General features: G+C 45.2%; 1 protein-coding gene across 1 annotated transcript in view; it reads right to left on the bottom strand.

The window, feature by feature from the left end:
* The window catches only part of LOC124041648 (voltage-gated potassium channel subunit beta-1-like), a 73072-nt gene that overhangs the window by 26537 nt on the left and 24272 nt on the right, over positions 1–22263 (bottom strand). The window contains exons 2-7 of the mRNA XM_046359466.1: positions 8577–8620; positions 7032–7069; positions 5723–5802; positions 3428–3472; positions 2610–2654; positions 1038–1081 (exon numbers count right to left, since the gene is read on the bottom strand). Of these exons, the coding sequence (XP_046215422.1) occupies positions 1038–1081; positions 2610–2654; positions 3428–3472; positions 5723–5802; positions 7032–7069; positions 8577–8620 (296 nt within the window). The remainder of the gene's footprint in view (positions 1–1037; positions 1082–2609; positions 2655–3427; positions 3473–5722; positions 5803–7031; positions 7070–8576; positions 8621–22263) is intronic.

Here is a 22263-nt window from a genome sequence, read left to right as displayed (position 1 = left end):
GCTCAAGTTTCAACTGTTCTGCCTGTGATTATTATTATTTGACCATGCTGGTCATTTATGAACATTTGAACATCTTGGCCATGTTCTGTTATAATCTCCACCCGGCACAGCCAGAAGAGGACTGGACACCCCACATAGCCTGGTTCCTCTCTAATTTCTTCCTAGGTTTTGGCCTTTCTATGGAGTTTTTCCTAGCCACCGTGCTTCTACACCTGCATTGCTTGCTGTTTGGGGTTTTAGGCTGGGTTTCTGTACAGCACTTTGAGATATCAGCTGATATACGAAGGGCTATATAAATACATTTGATTTGATTTTGATTTGAAGAGGCGCTGTTGCGCTGTCTTGACCACACTGTCTGCGTGGGTGGACCATTTCAGTTTGTCGGTGATATGTACCCCGAGGAACTTAAAACTTTCCACCTTCTCCACTGCTGTCCCTTCAATGTGGATAGGGGGCTGCTCCCTTTGCTGTTTCCTGAAGTCCACGATCATCTCTTTTGTTTTGCTGACATTGAGTGAGAGATTATTTTCCTGACACCATACTCCGAGGGCCCTGTCCTCCTCCCTGTAGACTGCCTCATCTTTGTTGGTGATCAAGCCTACTACTGTTGTGTCATCTGCAAACTTGATGATTGAGTTGGAGGCGTGCGTGGCCACGCAGTCGTGAGTGAACAGGGAGTACAGGAGGGGCTGAGAACGCACCCTTGTGGGGCTCCAATGTTGAGATTCAGCGGAGTGGAGATGTTGTTTCCTACCTTCACCACCTGGGGGCACCCGTCAGGAAGTCCAGGACCCAGTTGCACAGGGCGGGGTCGAGACTCAGGGTCTCAAGCTTAATGATGAGTTTGGAGGGTACTATGGTGTTGAGCTGTAGTCAATGAACAGCATTCTTGCAGCAATCAATCACAAGAGGGAGAAGAGAGAAAATAAAAGTGATGTGGATATGAAAAGGAGGGGATTATAGAGGTGAACTGGGGCATGGAGTGATGTGGAGGACAAGACATAAGGAAGAGGAGGAGAGGAAATCAGCCACTTTACCTTCAATTATGTGCTTTCTGTTGAGTCCTCTCTCTGTCTCCGCTCTGGAAAAGAACACAGAAGTAAATATACACACAGAAAAGTATACACAAAAGGGCACACACCAGTGCATGCACACACAAACACACACACACACACACAGAGAGAGAGAGAGAGAGAGAGAGACACACAGACGCACAGATTTACAGTGACTAGAGCATTGAACTTGTCCCACAAGCCTCTAATGAGCTGTCTACAAATCGACGAATAGACAAGAGACACAACAGGAACTGGGAAGTGTCGGTAGCGACAAAACAAAGTTTATGGTCTGTCAGCACTGAAAATGCTATTCTCATAGTGGATGTCTGAGTCAATGAGAAACCGTCAGCAACATCATCCTCATCTACCCAGCCCTCCCCCGTTACTATCCATCTTCAGTCCTTTCTTTGTCTTTCTCTCCTTATTTGTTTCTTCATGCTCACCCCCTCACTCTTTTTATAATATATGCCACTTAACAGACACTTTGAAGCAAAGCAACTTACAATACCGCATTAATACATTTTACACATGGGTGGCCCCAGCAGGACACAAACCCACAACCTGGTGGTGACATGCTCTACTGACATGCTCGACTGACAGAGCCACAAAGACTCTCTTTCTTGCTCTGAGAGTTGGGGACTGATATTCCAGGCACACAGAGAACTGTAGCGTGGGGCTGAGTCATCCTGGATCTCTGGCTGTGTTATTCTCTGTTATGTTATCGCCCCCCCAGCTGTGTGTGCGAGTCTGTTCAGAGATGCAGAGAGCCTCGTCAGGCCCCAAACAGACTGCCAGGCTGGTTGTTAATCATCTCTCTCTCTCTCTCTCTCTCTGTCTCTCTCTGTCTCTCTGTCTCTCTCTCTCTCTCTCTCTCTCTCTCTGTCTCTCTCTCTCTCTCTCTCTCTCTCTCTCTCTCTCTCTCTCTCTCTCTCTCTCTCTCTCTCTCTCTCTCTCTCTCTCTCTCTCTCTCTCTCTCTCTCTCTCTCTTCTCTCTCTCTCTCTCTCTGTCTCTCTCTGTCTCTCTCTGTCTCTCTCTCTCTCTCTCTCTCTCTCTCTCTCTCTCTCTCTCTCTCTCTCTCTGTCTTTCTCTCTCTCTCTCTCTCTCTCTCTCGCGCTGTGCGCTACTTTTGGCCTGAGTATGTGCACAGATCTTAGACAACCTCCTTCATCATAGTGCAAATCCAGCCTTTTGTGGCTCTAGTGCACTGTAAAGGGAAGAGAGTTTTAGTTGAGATTTAACCTGCAGACACGGCAGAGTCAGTAGCAGGAACGACTCCGACCTGACCAATTATCTAGATCCTCATTAGGAACCTCAAATAGACAGGATATGTCTAATAAAGAGAAGATGAACAGGTTCGAGCTCACTGATGGATGATCCTGTTCAACTTCTGTCAAGACAGATCTCAGACAGAACTCAGACAGAACTCAGACAGAACAGAGAGTATACGGTATAGGAGAGCCTCAGTACAGACCGTTCAAAGATCTATCCTACCTCACGCACCTCAGAATCACATTGGCGTGGTGCTCAGAATGTCTGAATAGGAACATACTTACTTTCCTCCCCAGTAGAGCTTGGTGGTGATCACCAGACTCGACCTCCTACATAAAGACAAAAGGGAGAGAGATCAGCCAGACAAACAGAGGGAAAGACATGGACAATCGTATCCTGATGAATATAGGTGTATGTAATGTCTTAATACTGTAGAGGAGTCAACAATATGGATCCTTCAGCTTTTTATACATGGTATTCAAGTATGAAGAAAAGTATTCTGGGACAGGTTCTCTGAACTTTGATAGGATACAGTGTATCTCCTCGAAGTAAAGTCCAATCCCCAACGCTGTTTAATGTTTCAATCGGAGGCAGTGAACCGACATGAACTGAAGAACTGGAGACTGAAGACGTTATGATTGGAAATGTACATTGGAGAAATGAAGCAGCAAAGATGTACGAGATCAGTATGTGCAGTATGTGCTGATAGCTGAGGCCTGACCACCTACCAGCCTTTGCATAGCCAAGAACACATAACTTTCCTCTGATTGCCATGGTTACTGCTGCAGGCCTATTTAGCAGATGGGTGGATGAGTTATATTGGTGATGGAATTGAGATAAATCTGTGGTTTGATTAACGGTAGACTAACGGTAGATTAACGTTTGTTAGCTGGCCCCGTCTCTCTCTCTCTCTCTCTCTCTCTCTCTCTCTCTCTCTCTCTCTCTCTCTCTCTCTCTCTCTCTCTCTCTCTCTCTCTCTCTCTCTCTCTCTCTCTCTCTCTCTCTCTCTCTCTCTCTCTCTCTCTCTCTCTCTCTCTCTCTCTCTCTCTCTCTCTCTCTCAGTCAGACAGTCAGATACACACAGTTTAAAGATGATACATACCTCCAGCACTTTTTCTTGATGATGTTCCCCAGGATTATCTCGGCTCTGTAATAAAGCAGGGAGATTAACTCTAAGGGCGTGTGTGTGTGTGTGTGTGTGTGTGTGTGTGTGTGTGTGTGTGTGTGTGTGTGTGTGTGTGTGTGTGTGTGTGTGTGTGTGTGTGTGTGTGTGTGTGTGTGTGTGTGTGTGTGTGTGTGTGTGTGTGTGTGTGTGTGTGTGTGTGTGTGTGTGTGTGTGTGTGTGTGTGTGTGTGTGTGTGTGTGTGTGTGTGTGTGTGTGTGTGTGTGTGTGTGTGTGCAGCGGTGCAGGTGAATAAACAAAAGGTCAAGACCAAGTGGTGCACAGAAAGCTGCAAAATAAGCTTTTTCTGATCAAGCTCGTGCCAAATTACGGAACCACATCAGCAAAGCTACCACATCATCCTCGACTGACAAAACACCATTGCAGGTGGAAGCTAGTAGTCATACTTATGCATCAGCTAGCACTAGCAACCTCCCAGTCCCGGGCAGAGAACTCACTGCCCCAGCCCGACAATGACAGTGGCCTTGCTCCACCTCTACTTCCTCCCCTGGAGAATAGTGACTAGTGAAGACCTCCTCCTCTCCCAGAAAACCAAGCCGATGACCCAGCGGCTAGTGGACTGGTTTTACGCAACACAGACTTTATTTCAAGGTTGCGTGAGAGCAGAAGTCAGCTGAGGTAGGCTTTTGGCCTACAGGACAAAAATATTTTGGTTACTGATTAGTATGCTGTTGCATTGACAATTTGTTTTACAATCTGCAATGTTTGAATTTTCCCCTTAAATTACTGAACAAGTAAATACTGTGTGTTATTGCCGCAGGCCAGCATTCTGAATAGCAGCATTGCGACACCGTAGGCAGATAGATTCGTGAAACATCAACATTAGGCTTAACATGAGGAAATGGTGACCAAATACAAATAAACACGTATCCATTAAAGGAAATCTATAGGCTACTACAAGCACTAGCACCTGACTGGCACAGCGGTCTAAGGCACTGCATCTTAGTGCTAGAGGCATCCCTATAGACACTGGTTTGATTCCAGGTTGTATCACAACCAGCTGTGATTGAGAGTCCCATAGGGTGGCGCACAATTGGTCCAGCATCGTCCGGGTGAGGGTTTGGCTGGGGTAGGACGTCATTGTAAATCAGAATTTGTTCTTAACCAACTTGCCTAGTTAAATAAAAACATAATCTGATAGGCAGCCGCATAGATCTCGAAATTTCAGAACCATGGACAGCGATTGTCTGTTCTTTGTGAATGGCCGACGCATTCGATTTTTTGGAGGAGAGCGTTACAATGTAAAGTGCTTGAACATTGATAAAGCGTTCCAGTCTGTTGCTAAATCCAACCAACCCATTCCTGTAGAATTCAGTTGAGGATGAAACCGAAGCCTCAGAACGCTGCGTCAGAAGTCATTCGGGAAGATAGCACGTTTCGGGAAGATGGCACGTTTCTGGAAGATGGCACATTTCTGGAAGATGGCACGTTTCGGGAAGATGGCATGTTTCTGGAAGATGGCATGTTTCGGGAAGATGGCACGTTTCTGGAAGATGGCACGTTTCTGGAAGATGGCACGTTTCGGGAAGATGACACATTTCGGGAAGATGGCACGTTTCGGGAAGATGGCACGTTTCGGGAAGATGGCACGTTTCGGGAAGATGGCACGTTTCGGGAAGATGGCACGTTTCGGGAAGATGGCACGTTTCTGGAAGATGGCACGTTTCTGGAAGATGGGACATTTCGGGAAGATGGCATGTTTCGGGAAGATGGCACGTTTCGGGAAGATGGCACGTTTCATACTGTATAACAGGAACTGCTATTAGAACTTGATCAAATGAACCATTGTCAATGCTCTCCATATACACTGCATCCTGTACTACGTTCAATCATGTGTGCATGATTGAAAAAAAGGTACTAGTGTAAAGGTACTAGTGTGGGTGCCAGCTTGTTTCAGCCTCAGCTGAATTCTCGTTGTCTTGGCAAGGCAACTATGTTGAATACACAAACAGTCTGGCATGCACCCACGCTGTAAACCGACTTGCTTTAGAACTAATCCCATTCCATATGGTTGATTCACACCACTGTCAGCTTGGCTGACCCCTACACTGCTTTGCTTTATCTTGGCCAGATCGCAGTTGTAATTGAGAACTTGTTCTCAACTGGCCTACCTGATTAAATAAAGGTGAAATAAAAAAATAATAATAAAATAGCCATTCCTGTCCTCTGGTTTCAGGTAGGTAGGTAGGTAATAGGTATTCAGATCACACTCACTTCCCCCCAGCGTAAACTTCGGCTGTGTCGAAGAGATTGACCCCGTTCTCGTAGGCGATGGTCATCAGCTGCTCAGCCACCTGAGAAACACAAGAGGCTTTATCAACCCAGGAGAGAACAGAGAGCTGGCAGCTGAGAGGCATTCGGCAGAGACAAAACAAGAGAAAATATTTTTTTAACTCAAAATGAAACAGTTCTCTGTAGCTCAGTTGGTAGAGCAAGGGCACTTGCAATGCCAGAATAATGGGTTTGATTCCTGGACCGCATGTATGCACACATGACTGTAAATCTTTTCAGATCAAATCATCTGCTAAATAGCATATATTGTACTGGGTAGAATTCAGCAAAAACAAATGAGAGAAATACATTTTGGTTGGGATTTGTGCCATGAATGCTAAAACGTTAACATGTGGAAACAGTGACAGGGAAACTAAACCAAAGCATTGATTGTTGTCAGACGTTGTTCATAGACTGCTTACAGGGTAAGGAAACCAACGTGTCATTTGGGTGAACTATCCCTTTTTGTACAATTTCAATGTTTTAGTAGCTAAATTAATGTTGTCTTGTTATCTAGTCTGTGGGATCTCCCTGTTACTATACATAAAATACACAATATCAACACCCTGTAATTTCCCCACAACACTTTTTCAACATCATTCTACTTTTTGTACCTGCAGGCCACTTTCACAAGGACAATGCAGTCTACCCGTATCAGCATCTCCAGTAGACAAATGTCACAGTTCAATGCCCTCACTCCGCCAGTGTGTGTGTGTGTGTGTGTGTGTGTGTGTGTGTGTGTGTGTGTGTGTGTGTGTGTGTGTGTGTGTGTGTGTGTGTGTGTGTGTGTGTGTGTGTGTGTGTGTGTGTGTGTGTGTGTGTGTGTGTGTGTGTGTGTGTGTGTGTGTGTGTGTGTGTGTGTGTGTGTGTGTGTGTGTGTGTGTGCGCATGGCATGCACGTGTATGCGTGTGTCATGTATGTAAATGTATGTGTGTGTGTTTCTTCAACTGTGTGTGAACTGTCTTCATCTCCTTCTCTCTGTCCACGTGTGAGCCAGAAAGTCTCTGGGGTTTTGGCCCATGGATCTGAGAGGCATCAGGGTGAGGAGGTGATAAGGCAGAGGAGGTCTTGGTGATAACAGGAGCTGACTGGGAAGGAGATCTGTTTTAGGACGACCACACTAACCAGGGGTCCGGGAAAAATAAAATAAAATAGCTCAGTTGGTTGAAATGCTGCGCTGGTAACACCAGTGTTGTGGGTGCAATTCCTTAACGGTCTCATGCATAGCTTGTAATTTGAATCCTGACTTACCTCATCTGAAATCTGACCTCCAAACGTTATCCAAGTACCTAGGAAAAATACATGTCAAAGTCATAATTCTGGAACAAACAAAAAACATTTGTGCAAAATGGAACATTCTAATCTATACTTTAAACCCCTATATATTGCTAGTGATAGAACGTGTCACCAAAAGTCACCCAATTGCTAACTTTGGACACAGAAATATGACTAACACTCTCAAATCCAACATCTAACAAAACATGTGAAAGGTCAGAGGGCACAGTAGGATAAGTTCTGGCAGGTTTAGTACTCCTCCTCTTGTTTCTCTCCCTGCCACAACCCTGGCCTCGACTATACTTACCCATGATTCACCACTGCTAAACCCACCCTGGGTGGAGCTGTGTGTGTGTGTGTACGTGTGAGTCCTTTCCTGTGTGTGTGTGTTATGATGCTAACTTTGCTCCCGGTCTTTGCATGGTAAAGCTACAGCCCCTCTGTCCTTGTCAGAATTGCCTAGCATCACCCCAAAATAATTCAGTTACTGTGTGTTTACTGTTTGTTGACTTCTCCCTTTACCCTCAATTACCCCCTCAGTGTTTCAGCTGGGTCATTAGAGTTGCTGTACAAGGCAATAGGCGAGTATGACTTATTTGCCTTGCTCAAAACCACAAGGATGACTTTATATTGCACTATTACTGCACACACACACACACACACACACACACACACACACACACACACACACACACACACACACACACACACACACACACACACACACACACACACACACACACACACACACACACACACACACACACACACACACACACACACACACACACACACACACACACACACACACACAAACACACACAGAAGACAAACATTGTGATTCTGAACGGTCAAATAGCAACAATGACAAGAAGCTCCCATATGGGGAATCGTAGGTGGCTCGTTTCATTTTTTCTTGTTCTTGATACCATGTCTCGTTTTGAAGTGTTTTGACTAATTTCATGTCAATGTTAATGTGGTTCAAATTTGGCAGCTAGCTAAACAACAGCTGCAACAGTGTATTTGAGAGACAACATGTGCTCCTTTTTCTAAGCAAGCTGTTTTGCCCCGTAGTTGTGCACTAGTCGATTCTGTTGCTAAACAACCAATCGGTGTATGGTATAGTTGCTTAAGTATTCATAAGGCAGATTAATTAAATCAATCCTATCAAAGTTTACCCCCTGGTGTGCATTAGATATGGGTGATAATTGAGCAGCTTGTTTTCTGAAACCAGGAGCACTGATTAAATATTAACAAGAATACGATTAAATGACTGTAAATAGCTGCACACTGTCCCTGCAAAACTTTGCCTCTCTGTATCTATGTCACTCGCACACGCACACGCACATACACACATACACACACGCACACGCACACACATACATACACACACACATACACACACACACACCATAATGAAGCATTAGTATCTGGAAAGAGTTGAGCTGAATACAGAGGTTACACATGGATGCTAGTCAAATCATTAGCGATTTGTCACTAATTCTAATTAAACATACTCACCGAGGCCCAAACAGGAAACACGCAGGCCTGATTTCCCCAGGTTCCTGTGGAAAACACATCCCATAATGTTATTGAGATGAAGAAAACTAGTGTTGCGTGTTCATGATACTAGAAACACACACACACATACACACACATCCTCTTGTCTCTTGACAATCTAACAATGGCATGCTATTAGATGGGATGTAAACACATGAGACATGTACACAATTCACTGGCAGCCATTTGCTCCGTTTTGCGCCAAACAATCGAAAAGGAACTGAAGATCAATTGTAGTTGCTGCGCGGAGCGTTTAATAATGGTCATTGTGACCTATTGACCTCCTCATATTTGATCAGGGAGAATCATTGGAACACGGGGTCACCTCTGTCGCTGGTCCAATCGTGAATCAGAGAAATTACCGGGAGAAGAGAGTTGATTTAGCCCATCTATCACACACTACACTCTCACATTGGATTTTCTCTGGTTGGACTTGTTTCATTACTTCATACTGTACCTCTGTGGGGGTTGAAATTATATGTGTGATTTTGTACAAAACAATAACTATTTTTTGTTGTTTAGTAAGCCATCAATCTTTTTTCAGTCTAAGATGGGGTTTTTTCTAAATGAGACACTTAAAGAAATACACACAGATATTTTTGGAATTTAACCTTAATTTAACTAGGAAAGTCAGTTAAAAACAATTTCTTATTTTACAATAGTGTTCTACACCCAGCAAACCCTCCCGTAACCCAGACAATGCTGTGCCAATCGAACCAGGGTCTGGTCTGTAGTGACGCCTCGAGCACTGAGATGCAGTGCCTTAGACTGCTGCGCCACTCGGGAGCTCTTACTCACATACAGTATACACACATGCACGCACACACGCTCACATGCACACAATCTTGCACACACAACAGAGATAACAGACAATTCTACCCTAAAACATTACATTGTTATTGTCTGCCTCAGGAACACAACACAACTATCTGTAGCATCTCCCACCATCACCACTGCAGTGCTATTTTATTACTCTAATACGACTTTCACCTTTCTCTCTCTCTCTCTCTCTCTCTCTCTCTCTCTCTCTCTCTCTCTCTCTCTCTCTCTCTCTCTCTCTCTCTCTCTCTCTCTACCCTCCCTCCCTCCCTCTTTCTCTCTCTCTCTCTCTTGCTCCCCACCCCCCCTATCTCTCTTTCTTGCAGTCCCCCTGACCATTAACTCTCTCACAGTATACCTCTGATCTATGGCTCTCTTCTAAATCCTAATTTATTCCAAGCTAATTCTCAATTTCCTCCTAGCTGATCCACGCTAATACAAAAAGAGAGGGAGCGAGAGAGAGAGATAGAGTTCCTCTCATGGAGTAGGAGAAAATAAGTAACGACTGGAGAAAAACCCAAGGCCATTGATTTTCACTCATGCACGCTTGCATGAATGTGCACGCATGCACACAAACACACTCATGCACGCAAGCATGAATGTGCACGCACACACACAAACACACTCATGCACGCAAGCATGAATGTGCACGCACGCACACAAACACTGTCATGCATGCTAACATGAATGTGCACGCACGCACACAAACACACTCATGCACGCAAGCATGAATGTGCACGCACGCACACAAACACACTCATGCACGCAAGCATGAATGTGCACGCACGCACACAAACACACTCATGCACGCTAGCATGAATGTGCACGCACGCACACAAACACACTCATGCACGCTAGCATGAATGTGCACGCACGCACATAAACACACTCATGCACGCTAGCATGAATATGCACGCACGCACACACCCCATTACTCACTGTAATGCAGGACTAAACGTCCTTACATATTCCTGAATCAGAGAAAGCAGCAACGTCTATCTGTAAGAAATATGCCGCTGCTCTCAGGCAAAGAGACGTTTTCACTGACTCCATTCTCCATTAAGACTACCAACACCATTAATGACACTGTTAACGGCTAAGCAAACAACTAATGGGCCTTACAGGGCGAGACATGGCCATTTGAATCGAACCCCATGCTATCAAACATCACTTCAGACCAATACAATTGGGCATGTACAACATAAGGCTAAATCACTCACAACCACTGGCAAAACTGTGATGTCATGCCTTAGACCATTGCGCCACTCGGGAGGCCCCCAAGCCGCGCTTCTTAACACCCACTCGCGTAGCCAGCTGCATCAATTTGTCGGAGGGAACACCGTTCCACTGCTGACCGAAATCAGCTTGCAGGCGCCCAGCCCGCCACAAGGCGGCCAAACTCTCAAACTCTCCCCTAACCCAGACGACGCTGAGCCAATTGTGTGCCGCCCTATGGAACCCCAGGCTGTAGTGACGCCGCAACACTGTGGTGCAGTGCCTTAGACTGCTGTGCCACTAGGGAAGCTTCTAATACACATTCAAAGATCACTTCTTTCTAATAAATCCTGCAGAGTGATAAGTGCACCTGGGATCACATCTGGAAGTGTTCTGGATTACCCTGCAGAGCTCTTCCTGTAGACCGAGAGATATGTGCAGCGTTTGGGAAGGTAGCTATAATCTCTAATGGCTGACCTCAGGCAAGGTGTCTCTCGTTAGGGAAGCAGCATATGTAACGAGCAACGGGGCATCAGGGCAGGGTGTGGAGACACCAATGATTCCAGAGATTAGACTTTACTCAAGTCTAGAAGTGGAGAGAGAGGAGTGGGAAGGTTTAACCTTGAGAGTAGTAGTGTGTGCATGTGTGTTTGTTTGTTTGTATGTGGGTGCGCATGCGTGCGTGCTTGTCTGCTTGCCTGTGTGTGTGTTTATTTTGCAGAAGACATTTGTTCTAGACTAGGCCATTTACATAGTATAACACATTCAGTACAGTCAACATGCAAAACATATAGTACATTAAACACAGTTTCTTATGCATGGGGGATGCTTAAATGTGAAAAGGCCTTAAAGTGAAATGTCAAATGAGCCACATGAAGACATCCCAATCGTACAATCGTAATCCTGTCACGCCACTTAAACTACGCCACTCCTGCTACGTCGCTATAGCTACTCGCTAGCGCTATTTTTTTTTATTCTTAGCGCTATTTTTATCCCACATTCCCACATCCTCTGTTTAAATAGATTATCAAATTAACATCTAGTGAGACTTGTTAAATCACGCCCTGAAAATAGTGGAATAGTCACCACTTACACTCCAGGAGAGATATAATGAATCCCTGAGAAGCCGTTTCATAGCTATCTCATCAAACTTAGACTGTGGAAAATAACTTTGAGGGAAAGTTGGGATATTAGGGGCTGCCAGAGAAAAGCTAAGAAGCAGAGAGAGGAAATGATAAACTAAGCCGGCAGCCGTTGCTCAGGGATAGCCTGCAATTGGCCTTGACTGACACTTGGTGGACTGAGAAAAGAGGGTGAGGAAGAATAGTGAGAGAGAGACAGAGGGGAGGGAGACTGACAAGTAGATGGAGGAAGGAATTGGTACAGAGGGAATTGGAGTGATAGGGAATGAGAGCGAGAATGAGAGAGTGAGAGAGAGAGAGAGAGAGAGAGAGAGAGAGAGAGAGAGAGAGAGAGAGAGAGAGAGAGAGAGAGAGAGAGGGGGGGGAGGGAGGGAGAATGAGAGGGAACGAGAAAGAGAAAGGGAAAAAGAGAGAGAGAGAGAGAGAGAGAGAGAGAGAGAGAGAGAGAGAGAGAGAGAGAGAGAGTTCAACATGTAGCTAGTCACAGAGGGGAGAATCTAAAAATCCAAAAGTCTATGCAGATCAAACACACTTTGCTAAATGACACAGAATGAGAAATGTGAAATGACAGCTGGTCCCCCACAGGGTTCAGTCAGTGTGTGTGTGTGTGTGTGTGTGTGTGTGTGTGTGTGTGTGTGTGTGTGTGTGTGTGTGTGTGTGTGTGTGTATGTGTGTGTGTGTGTGTGTGTGTGTGTGTGTGTGTGTGTGTGTGTGTGTGTGTGTGTGTGTGTGTGTGTGTGTGTGTGTGTGTGTGTGTGTGTGTGTGTGTGTGTGTGTGTGTGTGTGTGTGTGTGTGCGTGTGCGTGTGCGTGTGTGTGTGTGTGCATGCTTTCGCATGTGAAATGTGAAATGACAGCTGGTTCCCCACAGGGCTCAGTGTGTGTGTGTGTGTGTGTGTGTGTGTCTGTCTGTGTGCTTGCGTGTGTGCTTGCGTGCATACCATTTGTGTGTGAGTAAATGATCTGTGCATGTTATGGGACCCAATTAAACTTTAATACTGGACCCCTGGAATTGACTGGACATCAAAGGTACTGAATGGGGAGGGAGATGGGTCACATACCCAGCACAGCCACTTTGGAACTTGTGTATGGAAAATGCAACATCTCGAGTCTTCCTTGGTCACTAATTACATCGGTAGGCAATTTACTGTATTATAGAGCTAGTGTTTAATACATAGGTTTGCTGAAGACATACAGTTGAAGTCGGAAGTTTACATACACCTTAGCCAAATAACGTTTAAATTCAGTTTTTCACAATTCCTGAAATGTCAGAATAATAGTAGAAAGAATGATTTATTTCAGCTTTCATTTATCACATTCCCAGTGAGTCAGAAGTTTACATACATTCAATTAGTATTTGGTAAAATTGACTTTAAATTATTTAACTTGGGTCAAACATTTCGGGTAGCCTTCCACAAGCTTCCCACAATAAGTTGGGTGAATCTTGGCCCATTTATTCTAACAGAGCTACTGTAACTGAGACAGGTTTGTAGGCCTCCTTGCTCGCACATGCTTTTTCAGTTCTGCCCACAAATCTTCTATGGGATTGAGGTCAGGGCTTTGTGATGGCCACTCCAATACCTTGACTTTGTTTTCCTTAAACCATTTTGCCACAACATTGGAAGTATGCTTGGTGTATTTGTCCATTTGGAAGACCCATTTGCGACCAAGCTTTGACTTCCTGACTGATCTCTTGAGATGTTGCTTCAATATACCCACATAATTTTCCTGCCTCATGATGCCATCTATTTTGTGCACCAGTCCCTCCTGCAGCAAAGCACCCCCACGACATGATGCTGCCACCCCCGTGCTTCACGGTTGGGATGGTGTTCTTTGGCTTGCAAGCCTCCCCCTTTTCCTCCAAACATAACAATGGTCATTATGGCCAACAGTTCGATTTTCGTTTCATCAGATCAGAGGATACTTCTCCAAAAAGTATGATCTTTGTTCCCATGTGTAGTTGCAAACCGTAGTCTGGCTTTTTTATGGTGGTTTTAGAGCAGTGGCTTCTTCCTTGCTTAGTGGCCTTTCAGGTTATGTCGATATAGGACTCATTTTACTGTTGATATAGATACTTTTGTACCTGTATCCTCCAGCATCATCACAAGGTCCTTTGCTGTTGTTCTGGGATTGATTTGCACTTTTCACACCAAAATACGTTCATCTCTAGAAGACAGAATGTGCCTCCTTCCTGAGCGGTATGACGGCTGCATGGTCCCATGGTGTTTATACTTCCGTACTATTGTTTGTACAGATGAACGTGGTACCTTCAGGCATTTGGAAATTTTAATTGTAATTTTTGTGGAGGTCTACAATTTTACAAGGTCTTGGCTGATTTCAGCAAAGAGGCACTGAGTTTGAAGGTAGGCCTTGAAATATATCCATAGGTACACCACCAAGTGACTCAAATGATGTCAATTAGCCTATCAGAAGCTTCTAAAGCCATGACATTATTTTCTGGAATTTTCTAAGCTGTTTAAAGGCACAGTCAATTTAGTGTATGTAAACTTCTGATCCACTGGAATTGTGATACAGTGAATTATAACTGAAATAATCTGTCTGTAAACAAATTTTGGAAAAATGAGTTTTGTCATGCACAAAGTAGATGTCCTAACCGATTTGCCAAATCTATAGTTTGTTAATTAACAAGACATTTGTGGAGTGGTTGAAAAACAATTTTTAATGACTCCAACCTACGTGTATGTAAACCTTCGACTTCAACTGTACATACACTACCAATCAAAATATTTAGAACAACCACTCATTCAAGTATTTTTTCTCTATTTTCTACAATGCATTGTAGAATAATAGTGAAAACATCAAAACTATGAAATAGCACATATGGAATCATGTAGTAAGCAAAAAAGTGTGAAACAAATCTAAATATATTGTATATAGCAGATTCTTCAAAATGCAACCTTTTGCCTTGATGAGAGCTTTTCACACTCTTGGCATTCTCTCAACCAACTTCACCTGGAATGCTTTTACAACAATCTTGAAGGAGTTCCCACATATGCTGAGCACTTGTTGTCTGCTTTTCCTTCACTCTGCGGTCCGACTCATCCCAAACCATCTCAATTTGGTTGAGGTCAACCACACACACAGCATCTCATAAAGACACGGCGGTTGGTACTAAAATCTCAAATTTGGATTCCAGACCAAAGGACAAATTTCCACCGGTCTAATGTCAATTTTTCATGTTTCCTGAAGGCCTGAATCACGCAGTCCCTTCTGAACAGTTGAGGTTGAGATGTGTCTTTTAATTGAACTCTGTGAAGCATTTATTTGGGCTGCAATTTCTAAGGCTGGTAACTCTAATGAACTTATCTTCTGCAGCAGAGTTCTGGGTCTTCCATTCCTGTGTCGGTCCTCATGAGAGCCAGTTTCGTCATAGCCCTTGATGGTTTTTGAAACTGCACTTGAAGAAACTTTCAAAGTTCTTGAAATTTTCCATGTTGACTGACTTTCATGTCTTAAAGTAATGATGGAGCTGTTCTTGCCATAATAGGGACTTGGACTTTTACCAAATCGGGCTATCTTCTGTAAAAAGTCACAACACAACTGATTGGTTCAAACGCATTAAGGAAAGAAGTTCCACAAATAAACTTTAACAAGGCACTACTGTTAACTGAAATGCATTCCAGGTGACTACCTCATGAAGCTGGTTGAGAGAATGCCAAGAGTGTGCAAAGCTATCATCAAGACAAAGGGTAGCTACTTGTCTTCACTATTATTCACAACGTAGAAAATAGTACAAATAAAGAAAAGCCCTTGAATGAGTAGGTGATCTAAAAATGTTTGTCCAGTAGTGTACATAGGTTTGTATAGTCTAATGCAGACAATTCTATGATGCATGATTTACTACCACTTTTAGATTATGGGAAACTTATGTCTCTGCCTCTAAGAAGTTAGTGGTCACACAATTCAGCAGTATTGCATTGCATTCTGTTTTTGGCCAATAGAAGCAGGCTATTTGGTTTATCTGTCTGTCGAATAAGAACTGAGCTGTCCATCCCTGGTACCCTAAAGTGTAGTGGCCAATACATCACCCTGGTGCTATTTACCAGTCAGAGTAGGAAACTGTACCAAATGGTGTAAGTAGTGGAATTCCTGTGATTGAAGGTTTATGAGAGCCTTTTATACAACCACACACACACTGGTGCATGCACACACACACACACAAACAGAATACACAAGAGTCACAAACAGTAACGGACGAAACACAGACATACAAAACTTAGACATACACACTTAGACTCAATCACACATACAGAGGGGCATCCAGGCATGGAATGATAAATGGCTCATTCTGGGGGAAAACGCCAGTGTAAGGGGAAAATGCCAGTATAAGGGGAAAACGCCAGCATCAGGGCAACATGCCAGTATAAGGGGGAAAACGCCAGTATAAGAGGCAAAACGCCAGTATAAGGGGAAAACGCCAGTAGAAGGGGAAAATGCCAGTGTAAGGGGAAAATGCCAGTGTAAGGGGAAAACGCCAGTATAAGGGCAAAACGCCAGTAAAAGGGGGAAAACGCCAGTATAAGGGCAAAACGCCAGTAAAAGGGGGAAAACGCCAGTATAAGGGCAAAACGCCAGTATAAGGGCAAAACGCCAGTAAAAGGGGGAAAACGCCAGTATAAGGGGAAAACGCCAGTATAAGAGCAAAACGCCAGTATAAGGGGCAAAACGCCAGTATAAGGGGAAAACGCCAGTATAAGGGGAAAACGCCAGTATAAGGGGAAAACGCCAGTATAAGGGGAAAATGCCAGTATAAGGGGGAAAACGCCAGTATAAGGGGCAAAATGCCAGTATAAGGGGAAAACGCCAGTATAAGGGCAAAACGCCAGTATAAGGGCAAAACTCCAGTGTAAGGGGAAAATGCCAGTATAAGGAGAAAACGTCAGTATAAGGGGGAAAACGCCAGTATAAGGGGGAAAACGCCAGTATAAGGGGGGAAATACCAGTGTAAGGGGCAAAACGCCAGTGTAAGGGGAAAACGCCAGTATAAGGGGGTAAACACCAGTATAAAGGCAAAACGCCAGTGTAAGGGGCAAAACGCCAGTGTAAGGGGAAAACGGCAGTATAAGGGGAAAACTCCAGTGTAAAGGGAAAACGCCAGTGTAAGGGGCAAAACGCCAGTATAAGGGGAAAATGCCAGTGTAAGGGGAAAAAGCCAGTGTAAGGGGAAAATGCCAGTGTAAGGGGAAAACTCCCGTGTAAGGGGAAAAACGCCAGTGTAAGGGGAAAACACCAGTAAAGGGAAAACGCCAGTGTAAGGGCAAAACGTCAGTATAAGGGAAAATGCCAGTATAAGGGAAAACGCCAGTGTAAGGGGAAAACGCCAGTGTAAGGGGAAAATGCCAGTATAAGGGGAAAACACCAGTATCAGGGCAAAACGCCAGTATAAGGGGGAAAACGCCAGTATAAGGGGCAAAACGCCAGTATAAGGGGCAAAACGCCAGTATAAGGGGCAAAACGCCAGTATAAGGGGAAAACGCCAGTATAAGGGCAAAACGCCAGTATAAGGGCAAAACGGCAGTATAAGGGGCAAAACGCCAGTATAAGGGGAAAACGCCAGTATAAGGCCAAAACGCCAGTATAAGGGGCAAAACGGCAGTATAAGGGGCAAAACGCCAGTATAAGGGGAAAACTCCAGTGTAAGGGGAAAATGCCAGTATAAGGAAAAAACGTCAGTATAAGGGGGAAAACGGCAGTATAGGGGGGAAAACGGCAGTATAAGGGCAAAACGCCAGTATAAGGGCAAAACGGCAGTATAAGGGGCAAAACGCCAGTATAAGGGGAAAACGCCAGTATAAGGCCAAAACGCCAGTATAAGGGGCAAAACGGCAGTATAAGGGGCAAAACGCCAGTATAAGGGGAAAACTCCAGTGTAAGGGGAAAATGCCAGTATAAGGAAAAAACGTCAGTATAAGGGGGAAAACGGCAGTATAGGGGGAAAACGCCAGTGTAAGGGGAAAACGGCAGTATAAGGGCAAAACGCCAGTATAAGGGCAAAACTCCAGTGTAAGGGGAAAATGCCAGTATAAGGAGAAAACGTCAGTATAAGGGGGAAAACGCCAGTATAAGGGGGAAAACGCCAGTACAGGGGGGAAAACGCCAGTATAAGGGGGGAAATGCCAGTGTAAGGGGCAAAACGCCAGTGTAAGGGGGAAAACGCCAGTATAAGGGGGTAAACACCAGTATAAAGGCAAAACGCCAGTGTAAGGGGCAAAACGCCAGTGTAAGGGGAAAACGGCAGTATAAGGGGAAAACTCCAGTGTAAAGGGAAAACGCCAGTGTAAGGGGCAAAACGCCAGTATAAGGGGAAAATGCCAGTGTAAGGGGAAAAAGCCAGTGTAAGGGGAAAATGCCAGTGTAAGGGGAAAACTCCCGTGTAAGGGGAAAAACGCCAGTGTAAGGGGAAAACACCAGTAAAGGGAAAACGCCAGTGTAAGGGCAAAACGTCAGTATAAGGGGAAAATGCCAGTATAAGGGGAAAACGCCAGTGTAAGGGGAAAACGCCAGTGTAAGGGGAAAATGCCAGTATAAGGGGAAAACACCAGTATCAGGGCAAAACGCCAGTATAAGGGGGAAAACGCCAGTATAAGGGGCAAAACGCCAGTATAAGGGGCAAAACGCCAGTATAAGGGGAAAACGCCAGTATAAGGGGCAAAACGCCAGTATAAGGGGAAAACGCCAGTATAAGGGCAAAACGCCAGTATAAGGGCAAAACGGCAGTATAAGGGGCAAAACGCCAGTATAAGGGGAAAACGCCAGTATAAGGCCAAAACGCCAGTATAAGGGGCAAAACGGCAGTATAAGGGGCAAAACGCCAGTATAAGGGGAAAACTCCAGTGTAAGGGGAAAATGCCAGTATAAGGAGAAAACGTCAGTATAAGGGGGAAAACGGCAGTATAGGGGGGAAAATGCCAGTATAAGGGGGAAAACGGCAGTATAAGGGGGAAAACGCCAGTATAGGGGGGAAAACACCAGTATAATCGGGAAAACGCCAGTATAAAGGCAAAATGCCAGTGTAAGGGGGCAAAACGCCAGTGTAAGGGGAAAACGGCAGTATAAGGGGAAAACTCCAGTGTAAGGGGCAAAACGCCAGTATAAGGGGAAAATGCCAGTGTAAGGGGAAAACACCAGTGTAAGGGGAAAACTCCAGTGTAAGGGGAAAAATGCCAGTGTAAGGGGAAAACACCAGTAAAGGGAAAACGCCAGTATAAGGGGAAAACGCCAGTGTAAGGGCAAAACGTCAGTATAAGGGGAAAATGCCAGTATAAGGGGAAAACGCCAGTGTAAGGGGAAAACGCCAGTGTAAGGGGAAAACGCCAGTGTAAGGGGAAAATGCCAGTATAAGGGGAAAACGCCAGTGTAAGGGGAAAACGCCAGTGTAAGGGGAAAACGCCAGTGTAAGGGGAAAATGCCAGTATAAGGGGAAAACTCCAGTATCAGGGCAAAACGCCAGTATAAGGGGGAAAACGCCAGTATAAGGGGCAAAACGCCAGTATAAGGGCAAAACGCCAGTATAAGGGGCAAAACGCCAGTATAAGGGGAAAACGCCAGTATAAGGCGAAAACGCCAGTATAAGGGGGAAAACGGCAGTATAAGGGGGAAAACGCCAGTATAAGGGGGAAAACGCCAGTATAAGGGGGGAAATACCAGTGTAAGGGGCAAAACGCCAGTGTAAGGGGGAAAACGCCAGTATAAGGGGGTAAACACCAGTATAAAGGCAAAACGCCAGTGTAAGGGGCAAAACGCCAGTGTAAGGGGAAAACGGCAGTATAAGGGGAAAACTCCAGTGTAAAGGGAAAACGCCAGTGTAAGGGGCAAAACGCCAGTATAAGGGGAAAATGCCAGTGTAAGGGGAAAAAGCCAGTGTAAGGGGAAAATGCCAGTGTAAGGGGAAAACTCCCGTGTAAGGGGAAAAACGCCAGTGTAAGGGGAAAACACCAGTAAAGGGAAAACGCCAGTGTAAGGGCAAAACGTCAGTATAAGGGGAAAATGCCAGTATAAGGGGAAAACGCCAGTGTAAGGGGAAAACGCCAGTGTAAGGGGAAAATGCCAGTATAAGGGGAAAACACCAGTATCAGGGCAAAACGCCAGTATAAGGGGGAAAACGCCAGTATAAGGGGCAAAACGCCAGTATAAGGGGCAAAACGCCAGTATAAGGGGCAAAACGCCAGTATAAGGGGAAAACGCCAGTATAAGGGCAAAACGCCAGTATAAGGGCAAAACGGCAGTATAAGGGGCAAAACGCCAGTATAAGGGGAAAACGCCAGTATAAGGCCAAAACGCCAGTATAAGGGGCAAAACGGCAGTATAAGGGGCAAAACGCCAGTATAAGGGGAAAACTCCAGTGTAAGGGGAAAATGCCAGTATAAGGAAAAAACGTCAGTATAAGGGGGAAAACGGCAGTATAGGGGGGAAAACGGCAGTATAAGGGCAAAACGCCAGTATAAGGGGAAAACGCCAGTATAAGGCCAAAACGCCAGTATAAGGGGCAAAACGGCAGTATAAGGGGCAAAACGCCAGTATAAGGGGAAAACTCCAGTGTAAGGGGAAAATGCCAGTATAAGGAAAAAACGTCAGTATAAGGGGGAAAACGGCAGTATAGGGGGGAAAACGCCAGTGTAAGGGGAAAACGGCAGTATAAGGGCAAAACGCCAGTATAAGGGCAAAACTCCAGTGTAAGGGGAAAATGCCAGTATAAGGAGAAAACGTCAGTATAAGGGGGAAAACGCCAGTATAAGGGGGAAAACGCCAGTACAGGGGGGAAAACGCCAGTATAAGGGGGGAAATGCCAGTGTAAGGGGCAAAACGCCAGTGTAAGGGGGAAAATGCCAGTATAAGGGGGTAAACACCAGTATAAAGGCAAAACGCCAGTGTAAGGGGCAAAACGCCAGTGTAAGGGGAAAACGGCAGTATAAGGGGAAAACTCCAGTGTAAAGGGAAAACGCCAGTGTAAGGGGCAAAACGCCAGTATAAGGGGAAAATGCCAGTGTAAGGGGAAAAAGCCAGTGTAAGGGGAAAATGCCAGTGTAAGGGGAAAACTCCCGTGTAAGGGGAAAAACGCCAGTGTAAGGGGAAAACACCAGTAAAGGGAAAACGCCAGTGTAAGGGCAAAACGTCAGTATAAGGGGAAAATGCCAGTATAAGGGGAAAACGCCAGTGTAAGGGGAAAACGCCAGTGTAAGGGGAAAATGCCAGTATAAGGGGAAAACACCAGTATCAGGGCAAAACGCCAGTATAAGGGGGAAAACGCCAGTATAAGGGGCAAAACGCCAGTATAAGGGGCAAAACGCCAGTATAAGGGGAAAACGCCAGTATAAGGGGCAAAACGCCAGTATAAGGGGAAAACGCCAGTATAAGGGCAAAACGCCAGTATAAGGGCAAAACGGCAGTATAAGGGGCAAAACGCCAGTATAAGGGGAAAACGCCAGTATAAGGCCAAAACGCCAGTATAAGGGGCAAAACGGCAGTATAAGGGGCAAAACGCCAGTATAAGGGGAAAACTCCAGTGTAAGGGGAAAATGCCAGTATAAGGAGAAAACGTCAGTATAAGGGGAAAACGGCAGTATAGGGGGGAAAATGCCAGTATAAGGGGGAAAACGGCAGTATAAGGGGAAAACGCCAGTATAGGGGGAAAACACCAGTATAATCGGAAAACGCCAGTATAAAGGCAAAATGCCAGTGTAAGGGGGCAAAACGCCAGTGTAAGGGGAAAACGGCAGTATAAGGGAAAACTCCAGTGTAAGGGGCAAAACGCCAGTATAAGGGGAAAATGCCAGTGTAAGGGGAAAACACCAGTGTAAGGGGAAAACTCCAGTGTAAGGGGAAAAATGCCAGTGTAAGGGGAAAACACCAGTAAAGGGAAAACGCCAGTATAAGGGGAAAACGCCAGTGTAAGGGCAAAACGTCAGTATAAGGGGAAAATGCCAGTATAAGGGAAAACGCCAGTGTAAGGGGAAAACGCCAGTGTAAGGGGAAAACGCCAGTGTAAGGGGAAAATGCCAGTATAAGGGGAAAACGCCAGTGTAAGGGGAAAACGCCAGTGTAAGGGGAAAACGCCAGTGTAAGGGGAAAATGCCAGTATAAGGGGAAAACTCCAGTATCAGGGCAAAACGCCAGTATAAGGGGGAAAACGCCAGTATAAGGGGCAAAACGCCAGTATAAGGGCAAAACGCCAGTATAAGGGGCAAAACGCCAGTATAAGGGGAAAACGCCAGTATAAGGCGAAAACGCCAGTATAAGGGGGAAAACGGCAGTATAAGGGGGAAAACGCCAGTATAGTGGGGAAAACGCCAGTATAAGGGGGAAAACGCCAGTATAAAGGCAAAACGTCAGTGTAAGGGGCAAAACGCCAGTGTAAGGGGAAAACGGCAGTGTAAGGGGAAAAACGCCAGTGTAAGGGGAAAACACCAGTAAAGGGAAAACGCCAGTATAAGGGCAAAACGTCAGTATAAGGGG

The sequence above is a fragment of the Oncorhynchus gorbuscha genome, linkage group LG08 (assembly GCF_021184085.1).
Source record: "Oncorhynchus gorbuscha isolate QuinsamMale2020 ecotype Even-year linkage group LG08, OgorEven_v1.0, whole genome shotgun sequence".
In the NCBI taxonomy this organism is placed as follows: Eukaryota; Metazoa; Chordata; class Actinopteri; order Salmoniformes; family Salmonidae; genus Oncorhynchus; species Oncorhynchus gorbuscha.
This window is presented reverse-complemented; position numbering and strand designations above follow the sequence as displayed.